Genomic DNA, 12,017 nt, shown 5'->3' with positions numbered 1-12,017 from the left:
AGCAGCAGCAGCAGCAGCAGCAGCAGCGATGCGGAGCGCAGTCCGTGTTCCAGCAGCACCCCTGCACACGCTGTCTCTGCACACAGAGCCAGCTGACAGGCACCACACAATGGATTTATGCTCTGGGCAAGCTGTCATCTGGACAAACTGTTACCACGTAGGACTGTGTGCAGGGGATGGAACTGGGTGTTAAACAGTGTGGTTGTAAAGGCATTTTTGAGCTATGCTTCCCTTTCTTCCTCAGGCTTTGGGTTGCCTGAATCTTTTTACCTAAAGGGAGGGAGCAAGAAACCACCTGTGAGCAAGGAATTCAGGATAAAAATATGCCTAGAAATACTGGCTTGAATTTGAAACAGGGTTTTTTTTTTTTAATACAGCTTTCTAAAAGCTGGTTCTTGCTTATCGTTATGGTTCAAACACAAACTAAAAGCCTTGGTGCTTTGTATTTATACACTGGCAGTAAACCCCAAAATCTGGGCATGCTTTATTGCTATCTCTGCCTCTCATATAGCTACTTTAAAGTTGTGCTGAATGTTAAATATTGCAATTTGGAAGCACAGAAGAAATAACATCTGTTGTAACCTGAAATACCAAAAGTAGGCTTTTTCATTCCATGCCAGTCAGGAAACCAATAACATATGTGCAGAATGCATTTCATATATGGCAGTGACATATTTGCAAAACATTCAAATTATAGGTTCATCCTTTGACCATTTGTATTCTTGACCATTAATAAAACTGTTTCCATTCCTTCTAATGCTAATTCCTAAGTAAATATAAGCAACTGACCACAAACAAGGCAAAATTCAGAAGCTGTAGTGATATTTCATTTGTATTCTACTAACACAGCTGAAAATCTTTTAAATCATTTAGAAGGAAACAAAATTGGTATAAATTATACACTAAACTCTGATTTCATTCCTCTGGTTAAGTCCAGTACTGCAAATAATTCCATTTAACTATGTTTCAGTGGTATCACACTGTACAAGGAAATCAAAGACAAGCATAAATGTTTTCACTACCAGGATCATAGCATATGGATTCAAGTTGGAATTAGAAAGAGGAGCTTAAATTAGATTTTCCTGTCAGGGTTCTACTGCCCATTAGTGTTATGGTGAGTTGCACGAAGGCCAGGATGGACAGGCTTTGAACAACTTGGCCTAGTGGAAGGTGTCCCTGCCCATGGCTGGGGGAGAGGAAGGGGATGAACTTTCAAGTCCCTTGCAATCCAGACTATTCCATGATTCAAAAAGAAGTCTCTGACTGAATCATGAGTTTTTCCTTTCCTACCAAAAGCCAACTGGGCCTGAGGGCCTATGGGCTGCCTGGGAGAGAGGCAGGCCATTCAGAATTTGCCCTGAAAGCAGGACTGGAGGCAGGTGAAGCACAGCAGGGCTCAAGGCTGAGATGGGTGGGGAGGGCTCAGGTGAGGTTGGTCAGGGGCTGTGTGCCCTCAGCCCAGCAGAGCTCCTGACACACACAGTGAAGGCCAAGTATTAATAAAAGAGATAATAGTTGCTTGAGAAGAGCAGCTGGGTGTGCTCAGCCCTAGGACTGATACCCAGTGCAGGATCTCATCCCCATCACAGGCAGTGCTGATAAAGCTGCCAGAGCAATTCTGCATGGGCTGCCTTCACACGGGCAGAAGTGGGACAGAGGAAACACAGGTGTTCAGAAGCACTGGAGGGAAAAAAAAGAGTAAAATAATTTGGACGTTTCGGAGGATTCAGCTTACTCAAAGTAAGAGATTTTTGTAATGGAGTGTTATTTTATTTAATGGCAAAATTCTTCAGGGAAGTTTGAGAGAGAAGCCTTTGGAAACTAGTTTTTGGAGGGCCTGATCCCAAAAATGGGTATCCCTGTTACTTTTCTTAGGAAATAAAGGGAAAAAAGCCTCCATATTTTAAAGCTCTTAGTTCTTTAAAATTGTTTCTTTACTGATGCTATTCATTACTTCATTTTTTAGTTTTTCTAAAGACCAGAAAGTGCAATAGGCTATTATAAAACTTAGCTTTTGTTTCTGCAGATCCAAATAAAGAAATCAAGAACATTTAATCAAAAATCTACAAATTTCACCAGAATTCAGCAGTCCATGCTGGAAATATGATTAATTTAGATAGTTTGAATAGGTTCAAGAATACAAACATGCTTTTAACCTCAGCAGTTTTAATTTGTTGGTGTTATAATACAAGGGGATAAAAAGATCTCAGAATCTGGATGTTATTTTAAAAAGATCTGAGCACTACAAATCATATAGTCTTTTAATGGTACTGTTTTAGAGATAAAATGTGACTTGCAGAGCTTCTCAATTTTGATCCATCCACAACAATAGAAGTAGTTAAAATTAATGTTTTGAGCCACTGACTACTATGTAACTGCTGTCAAGCTAGTGCTCTGTTACGGTTGAAAAGAGAAGAAATTGATTCATTCCAGTCAATTCTAACATTACTGTATGTAGAGAGAAATTCTGGGCAGATAAACTATTTCTAATACATCATAATGAACTATTTTCTTAATTTATTCCAGCCAGATTAAGGGAAAAAAAAGACCATATCCATTCAAGGGTTTTATTATTAAGAAATATTTTGACAAAATGGGGTTGGTAATTTATTCAGCTAATGTAGTTACAGATTGTCTGTGTAACTTCATATATAAGAAACAAGGTATCTTCAATTTATAAAGCAGAAAGAAAACAATAATATCAGTCTGTAAGACTGATAGAGCCTCAAAGCTACAGCATTTTATATCAAATGGGCTAGCAGGGACATAAAAGGTATACAGTCCCATTCACGTACTTTTCAGTGTCTCTTTAACTTTCTGTAGCCCACTCTTTCTTATAAAGTAAAAAATATTCTGCTGGACAGCCAGAAAAGAAAATGAGAAGCGTTGTTTAACACTTGTGGCTGCAGCCCGAGCAGTAACTATGCAAGTTTCTTGGCACATAAAAATACCCACCTCCAAGGTGCCAAATCTAAACTGATCTCAGCTGTCCCTACTGACATTACATGCATGGCTCCTTATTGTGATGGGATATATGCTGTTCAGTAAAGGGAATTATCATCTAGGAGCTAAACAGAAATCACCAGCCTGTATATCGCTCTAGCTCAGATATAGTAGTAATCAGTGCTTTCAGCTTTTCTGAGGTTGCCTTTGATTTTACTGATTTTAGGACATAGGGCAACGATTTTTTATTTTGCTAGATAATGTTTTCTGAAAAATTCTTGTTACATGTTTTTCTCTATTGCATTTCAGTTCTGTGATCAAGGTATGTGTGGCAAAGCAAGCTACTTGATCATTTACTCTGTGGAAGGTCCAAATTCCTCAGAAAATGGTGAAATAAGAATTCACAGGGTGTTAAATAAAAAAACTACGACACCTCTCCAGTGACTGTTTGCACTTGCAACTTGATAACTATTTCTTAGCTTGTTCTTTGCCTTATTATTTACTTGCCATAGGCAGCATTCTCACAGATTCAAAATGCTATGTATCTGTTCTGTCTCAAAAATCTATTCTGAAGTGTGCAACTGAGGCACAAAAGGGAAGCATATACGATTTTTATTATCTTGTAGTTAAATAATTAACAGTATTTTTATTCTCTGTTAAAGCCTAATTTGAAAAGAGAGCAAACTGGAAAATTGCACTGATTTTTGTCAAGCTGGAGCTAACCTTCAATCTAGCCCTCTGTTCCTAGCAGTACCAATTACCAGAAATTTCAAAGGATGCTTTTTCGCAAGCCCATTTCCAAAAACAGAGGCACTCTTGAGCCAGCTAAAAAATCCTATCATCTCTAATATTAATCATATTAGTTAAATTTATAATAAAATTATATTTGTCTGTATTTTATATTGTTTATTGTGATAAAATCAATTTGCACAGGGGAACACCTTACAGTTACACGCAAGCCAGGAATTCAGTGATTACCCTAGATTTGTTTTTCTAGATATTTCAAGGAAAGCTGGCAAAATAATCTGTATATTTAGATGCATCAAGCACTGCAGTGGGGATTTTTTTGTTCAAAGCTATGAAAAGAAAAAAAATAGACCACATATATGTACGAACTTCTAACATAAAACCTACTCCAGAAAAATATTTTATGGTAAAGGAGCATCAGAACAAAAATTATGACAACTGCCTTTCCTAGAATGTAGAAGCAAAGAGAGTTGCTTCATGTAGGTTTGAATGACTTAAATAAATATGAAAGTACTGGTTATCTGAAGACAAGACAAGGATATGCGTATAGGTGTGTGTCGAGATAAGTCTGTGTCAAGTGAGAAGCGCAAAAGAATTGTTCAGCATTGCAGAATAACTGAATAAAGTCTCTGACTCTGTAGTACCTTCTGGAAATTCCAATAGTATAATTTGTGTCCTGCATTTGGTTGAAGGAGGAAGAAATATCTTGAAGTCAGTTTAATGCATGTGCCAGGTGCTTGGATTAGCAGCTCTGAAGGATGAAGTCCAAAGCACAGAGCAGCATTGCTGTCCTATATATTCTGTCTCATTCTGAAGGTTATGCTTTCTTTAGAGACAAGAGTGTAATTTAATCTCCATGTTCATTCAGCTCCTGGCTCAAAGCCCACAGAATCGGAGAGGGAACATTTCACCAATTGCAGTGGGTTGCGGTGTCATCCTTCTGTCACTTGACCTGGTCCTGTGAGCCATTTCTCTGGTGAATAATTCTGAGGGAGATGTTCTAGGACTGCACAATTTGACTTCTTTTTCAAGACCAGGACAGCAAAGAAGTGCCGTGTCTAGACATGGATATGCATCCACTAGAAAGACCCCCAAGACATTTCTCACTCAGGACAATAAACCTACCTTTGTCATGCTTTCTCTCAAGCCTTGTCTGAAATGTTTCCTTTTTTTCTTTCTCAGAGAATGCTGCCCTTTCAACATATTTGCTTTCTTAATGCAGGAGACAGTTCTGTATTTTTGAAAAAATTTGGATTGTCTAATGCCACTTGTCAGGTCAGTCAGAGCACTGTGTACAGGACTGTCTCCAAACAAAGCTAAGTGTTCTTAAGAAAAATCAAATCTTAATATCTCTAATCAGACACAGAGGAATAAAATTGTCCTGGTTTTATTTTAGATTTTGCCGGTATTTCAGCAGGATTATTTAATTAATTTATTTTTCTAATTGAAATGAAGTGAAAAATGCAGCACATGGACAAGTCTAGAAGTATCTCTGCTAAGTGTTAAATCAGGGGAGAAGAAAACCAACCCATTGAAGAATGCAGTGATTTACAAAAGAAAAATTATAATGAATAGGTTTTTTACTTGGTCCTAAGCACCATCAAGTTCTTTACTGATTGGAATAATTAATGGTTGTAATATTTTCCTAAGGACAACAGGAGGAAACCACACTGTGGCTGTGACACAAATAATCGCTTTCCTACATTTACTTACTTTCTGCAGTAATACACATAAGGCTCAGCTTAAGAATTTCACAATATACTTAAATTTCTGATCAAGCTGATTTGAATTAAGTCCACCATGCTAACCTTTTTCAATAGAAATTTACAACATACTATAAAACTGTTGTTTAAACAATCCTTCCCATAATTACCACCAATAAATGATACCTTTTATTGCCATTAGAACACTTAGTTACCGGTTTCCAGAGATTCCTGCAGTAACCTGTACATAACTTTGTGCTATGTTGTTAATACTTTTATGGTTTTCTTTTTAGAATTCTGAAACTGGAAAGGTTTAAGAAAACATGCAAAATGCTGAGGATACACGTAAGTGAAATATTTAATGTCCATCATTCATAAAAGTTACATTGTTTACATAGGGTTCATTAGTATATAATAAAAATGTCATCTTAATGAAAGATTTTCTGGCAAGTCTTTTATATGTTAATTTGTTTAACATATGCTTTGGCTGTACAGCTAAATAGGAATATATTTTAAAAAAATCTTTCTGCAAATAGTTGCTTAACAGTTACAAAACCTCATTACTAAGAGTTGGTTATTGTTACACTTGCTTGTTTTCTTGTAATAATCATCTGTGATTTGGACTGGGAATCTTAGGATCAACTTTATGTAGCAAACTTGCTCATTGCATAGTGACTATGTAAACAGCTCAGGGACCCACAAATTACATCCTTGTACTCTAAAGTCACTGTTAAAGTACACACTGTACTGCTCCTGTTTTCTTATATTGATGAAGAGTTTGGGGATTGTTTTATTCTTGATGCTGATGGGAATTTCTTTTTAAAACAAGTCCATTTTATACAAGTCAAAAAATTAACACCAAAGGAAATAATTTTACACTGTGCAATAGTATTGCTACCTCATTCTTTTTGATTTTAGATATATATATATATAACATTGGAACTGCACTGTACTGCTTCCTCTCAAAAGAAAAGTTTAAATTAGTTGAAACAATTAGCTATGTGTTTACATAAAGTTAACTATGTTTGCATCAAATAAAATGTTTATTAATGAAAGGTATTATACAAGAAACATCAAAGAGAAATTCGTCATACAGAAATGTACACTATATGTGACAGATGGAAAAGTGCATGCAGAGTTGTCTCATTTTAAAAAAATTAATTGGGAAATAATAGTACTAAAGTTACTGGGTTCTGATTCCTATTATCTCAGATGAGTGAAAAGTTCTCCTTGAATTTACAAAAATCCATTTAACAGATATGACTAGTACACATTAGCAAGCAAGTGGAATGAATGCACTCAGATTTTATTTTACAAGTATTTGTGCTTGACAAATGTGATTTTTTTTTTTAAAAAAAGAAAAGATTTATTTGAATATGGGCTGGGTAGATTGCTGCCAGGTTGCTCTGGTTTTATACATAGGTTCTCTAAATTTGTTTGATACCACACAATTTGTTGAAACCTTCAGTTCTGTTAATTAGACACCATAAAATAACATATGTTTTGTTAACATTCAGGAAATTACATCAAGTCTTTTATTTTTATTTTTTGGCTCAATGGATTTTTAAATGTATGATTATCATAACCTAATATTGTCTTTGTCTTCACTGCAGTGGATTTCCGATCAAACTTTTCCCCTTCTTTTAATACTTTAGGGAATTTTCAAACGTCGGGATGTTTGGCTGTAATGCCCCATGATTTGTTCTCCCTGAAAGAAATCATAGTGACAATTTATTAAACTACAGAGCAACCTGGCTTTTCAGGGTCTGCAATTCTATTTTGTGCTCAATATACCTAGCATTAAATCTTGATTCATTTCATCATACTATTTAGGTTATACTTGTCATGCAATTACTTTAGCTCCTAGTTTTCTGGCTCTTTTAGAAGAGGGCTATGACAGGGTCTCAGTATCAAATCAGTGGGGCATTACTTTGCATGTTCAAAAGATGAGTTAAAAGGCTAAATCTAAATTGCACCAGCAGTAGCATATACATTGAATAGGAAGAAACTGAAAACCTAAGAAGAAACTGTACTTTAGAATATTTAAAAGGCCGTGTTTCTGTGTTTAATACCAATTGTTCATAGGTACCATAAAAGCAAAGAGACACATGGGTACATGTAGACCTTAAATTTTAAAAAAGAAACAAAAATTACCCCCGCAAAAAAAAAAAAAAAAAAAAAAAAAAAAACTGATGGGAAATAAAACTCTTTAGATTCAAAATGGTTTATTCACACAAATTTAATAAGATATATCACAATTGTTTGGTCCATAAATATTTAGGGGAAATAGTTTCTATACAATGCATTTATCAATAAACAAAGAAACATGGACAATTTTGCTAGACCACTTACTGTACTATAAACACGAAGCTCAATATATAAGATTATTGGTTTTATCAACTATATCTGAAAGAGTGCACAACTGCTTTCTATGACATGTTTGTCCCCTCTAACAGGATACACCATAAAAAGAGTTTCAGAAATAAGAGGTAAAACAGTACAAAACTATTGAGGTGTCAAAAGGGCTTAAAACAGTTAATTTAACAAACAACACATATATCCTGATTTTTCACAAACTTACTCCCAAGGTATATCATAAGGCACATAGTAGAACTGAGTTTTAATTAGTCTACTTAATAAAGTAGATCTCTAGTACCATATATTGTTCTGTCAAAGAACAAAATTTATAAGTATCAATATTTTTACCTGTAAAAGTGTATTAATAAAGATCTCAGCCTTACCAAGGTCTTTTGGTCTGGTTAGTGGTAAATGCCCATAAGGTAATAGAAATAGGAAAAGTCAAGATTCAATATCCATAGAAGATGATAACCATACTTGCTAAATATATAATGGCAAACACACCTTTCTTCTATTACAGTGTTAACATCTCTTCCATCATCTTTTTTAAAAATAAGCTACTTTTCTGTGCTAATTTTCTAAAAACCCTGAGCAAAAATTACAATAATGCACTTTAATGTGGGCAGTGAACTGTCAATATGTAACCACACATTTATACAGCCAAAAAGGACACCTTTAAAATATATTAAATAGCCACTTTGACCACCAAAAAGAGATTTGATGGTGTCTAAAAAGTGGGGTATATGTGCAAAGTTATTCTTAACAATCCACTAAAAGCAAGACATAGATCTTGACTGGTTTTTGTCCGTTTTTGTTTCTGAGACTCTCCACAATCTAATTGGTGTTCAACTACAATAAAAGGATACAAATGAACATTCACCACTGCCCAGACCATTCAGACTTTTAGCTTAAATAAAACTAAAAAAAAAGAAAGATCACTATTGTAAACTAAGAAATGTATTTAGATCAGCATCCACAAGGCTTCTGAGTTTATCGGCTTTGAAATTACTCACTGCCAATTCCTGGTTTTGTATGATTTTTTGCTAACATTTTTTGTTTTATACAAAGTTTAACTTTAAAAAGTTAAAGTATATGCTGGAGATATTAATGAACTAAAGATTTTAAGTTCCTGTGTTAAACAAAGCATCTGATACAATCTCAGGAAACGTCTAAAGAAAATTCAATAAAGTAATGAATAAATTGTACTGAAAAGCTTTTCCTTAAACATCTTAATAAATTATATTTTGCTTATTTCCATTTTCCCTGAAAAAAAAAAAAAAAAGTAGGATTTATCAAAAGTTCATTTGAATAGTACACATGCATACACCTTCTTGAAAATTAATTTTGTGCTCAATAAAGTAACTGGGCAATCTTTTGTTTGCTTTGAAGATTTGAAGACTACATTGAAGCCATGTAGTCAGCTGCAATTTTTACCTTTTCTAAATCCAAAAATTCAGAGCTGCTTAACAGACAAAAATTAAAACCCCTCCCTAGGCAGCATTTCAGAGGTAGGACTCTCCACTTGCATTGTTACTCTGCTATTGTTGCTTTAATGACATCCTTATGGGAATGAGCTCACTCTGGAAGGTGTTTTCTAGATCTTGCCTCCTTAATGCGGGGCACAAATTTGGAGACCAACGGCCTGGTCCTGCCATCCTCACCCACACGTGCTCTCATCACTGGGTCTCTCTCCAAGTCCTCCATCCAGGCATGGCTTTCAGTGATGGCCAAGGACGTCCCAGCTGGGTGCAGAACTGGCAGAGGAGTGTTTAGCTGTCCCAGTGAGACTCCCCAGTGCTCAGGGAGGAGCTGGCTTGCAACTACTGCATTAGGAAAGAGCACTGGTACTTCCAGTCTGACTGTTTCGTGATGAGTTTAATTCATTTTGTATTTATTTTTCCACGTTTAAAAAATAAATTGTACAAAACTTTTGGATGCATTATGAAAATAAAATTAAATTTGGGGTTCTTAAATGCTTTAAGTGAACATACAATCTTGAAGCAGCATTCTTTTGGCTATAATTAAAATGGTTTTAGCTAGTTATCAGGGAGGAATTGAGGGGGTTTTTTTGAGGGGGTAACAATCAATTTTTTTCAAGGTTCTGGAAATAAGTAACATACAATTTTAAGAGGCACTTATTAGAATGATTCATCACCTTCTCTTCAGTTATTTGATAAATTTAAAGAATTTGAGTACAATTTACCAACAATAAATGTTCATTTATTATAGCAACATATTACTTCAAACTCATTTGCCAGGTGGCTGCAGATGCTACACATCAAGCTGTTTATTTTCCCAAATATTTTGTGGGTTTGTTTGTTTGTTTGTTTGTTTTTAAAAGGCTTTAAAATAATAATAATAATTATAATAATTATAATAATAATAATAATAATGAAGAGTAAGAATTTAAAAAAAAAAAGGAACTGTTAGAAAAGGTTCGTTAAGGTAGTTTGTGAGGGGCTCCCGGATTCGTGGCTGTCCAAGTTAGAGGTCACTGATGTCACTACAGTGATAGTGGGATTGGTCAGGTCTGTTAAAGTGGTCGCAGTGCCGGGTGGAGTGAGTGCGCCGCTGTCTGCTGAGGGCGGTGCCGGGAGCGAGGTGCCGTCAGCTTTATCGACACCCCCATTCTCCTGCCGCAAAAGGTTCCTTCTGAATTTGGCTCTTGCGTTTTGAAACCAAACCTGCAAACCAATCCCAATGGATTTCTTTACCGATGCTTGTTTTGCTTTGCTTATTTTTGTCTTTGTTCTTGCTTTTTAAATTCATTTGTGATGTTTGATTTTGTGTGGCACATCACCTAGGTCATTCTATAGCTTTTCTTGCTACTGGTGGTACTGACACTCTGTGTACAGGCTCAGTGCTGCAGGTGCTTACAGCCCTCAGAGAGCAGCCTCGAGAAAAATCCGCTCCTTGCTTACCCAGAGAAAGCAACTCTCTTGATGGCCACAAAGTGTTTCTTGGGTTGGGTAGCTTGGGGTCAACACACATAAAGATTGCAGCAAAGGGTGAGTGAGCAGATTTTTGCCAAGGCTGAAAGCTTGCCTTGATTACTTAAAAAGGCTGAAGAGGAAGGAGGGGTAATTACACCATCTCTGTCTTACAGATTGTTGATATGGGTCATCTAGTCTTTCTGTTCTGTAAGGTTCACTGACAGTGTTTGAGGTGACATGTAACACAGACAAGGAATTGCCACTAATAGATTCTCCTTCTACCTCACTCACTGCCCTTCTTTGGCACTCTGCATGTAATACACACCTCGTTTTACCTTCACCGAGCTATCACAGACCATATAGGGATTTTTAACATAATTTGCTAGGCTGTCCTTCACAAGGAACTGCCTTTTGACTATGCAGGCCCTTAAGGAAAACAGTTGTCTAACAAGCATTGAGAGTGAGAGCCAGCTGGTCCTGGAGGATTATATTGGTCAAAGCTTGCTTCAAGCACATCAGGGATCTGCTTACTGAGGGGCCACATTAATTCCTTCAGGGGAGCCCAAAGGCTTCACCCATAAAATCAGTAGATTTGCCACCTCTATCCTTAGTGCAGTCACCACAGAGAGTCCACCAGCCCCAGGATATCTACAGGGTGGGTAGACTCTGAAGACATTTTCCTCATGGTGAGGATGCAGCTAATCATAAAACAGTTTGGTGTTTGGCTGCCTTGGGGCAGTAAGGCACACATTTGGCACTTCTGCCACATACCCCTCTGCACACCCACTAGGGACACACCCAGCAAAAGTATTTCTATGTATATTGGCATAGCTACACATAAGGGAAAGACTGACGACTAGCAGGGGAAAATTCTGTCAAGCCTGTGATGTGACTTCTTACCTGCAGAACTCTCTTGGTTAGGCCTGTTTTCTGGGCAAGCTGCTTGAGGTCCTTGGCATCTGGATTGTGGTTGATAGCAAAGTAGGACTTCATGGTACGAAGCTGGTGGTGTTTAAAGGAGGTACGCATGCGCTTTGTTTTCTGGGATGGGGGATAAGGCTGCTGGTCTCTGTCCAGGTGATCTGCCTCATTCTCATTACAACCTGTTGAATAAACAAAGTGGAACAGTTAGTGTTACAGTTAGTGATACAGCAAGTGATACAGCATGCAGGGGAAGGAAGGAAGGAAGTGGCGGAAGGAAGGAAGGAAGTGGCGGAAAGAAGGAAGGAAGGAAGTGGCAGAAGGAAGGAAGGAAGTGGCGGAAGTGGCGGAAGGGGTGGAAGGAAGGAAGGGGCGGAAGGAAGGAAGTGACGGAAGGAAGTGGCGGAAGTGG

At 36.9% G+C, this 12,017-nt stretch overlaps 1 protein-coding gene and 1 long non-coding RNA gene across 9 annotated transcripts in view; one reads left to right on the top strand and one right to left on the bottom strand.

Moving 5' to 3' along the window:
• The window catches only part of LOC107208113, a 50,111-nt gene that overhangs the window by 35,541 nt on the left and 2,553 nt on the right, over positions 1-12,017 (top strand). Inside the window, exon 4 of the long non-coding RNA XR_004498476.1 lies at positions 5,687-5,738. This is a non-coding gene — a long non-coding RNA (uncharacterized LOC107208113). The remainder of the gene's footprint in view (positions 1-5,686; positions 5,739-12,017) is intronic.
• Positions 5,734-12,017, bottom strand: part of LHX9 (LIM homeobox 9) — a 21,520-nt gene continuing 15,236 nt past the window's right edge. For 5 of the 8 annotated variants that reach the window (XM_015636104.3, XM_015636107.3, XM_015636106.3 and 2 more), the window contains 2 exons: positions 11,585-11,787; positions 5,734-10,435 (listed from right to left, as the gene is read on the bottom strand). In XM_015636104.3, the coding sequence (XP_015491590.1) occupies positions 10,178-10,435; positions 11,585-11,787 (461 nt within the window). In that variant the 3' untranslated portion in view covers positions 5,734-10,177. The remainder of the gene's footprint in view (positions 10,436-11,584; positions 11,788-12,017) is intronic. The other 3 variants (XM_015636109.3, XM_015636108.3, XM_015636105.2) reach the window with 2 other exon arrangements.

Source organism: Parus major, chromosome 8 (genome assembly GCF_001522545.3).
Source record: "Parus major isolate Abel chromosome 8, Parus_major1.1, whole genome shotgun sequence".
NCBI lineage: Eukaryota > Metazoa > Chordata > Aves > Passeriformes > Paridae > Parus > Parus major.
The sequence above is the reverse complement of the archived record's forward strand: the minus strand, read 5'-3'. Positions and strand labels throughout refer to the sequence as shown.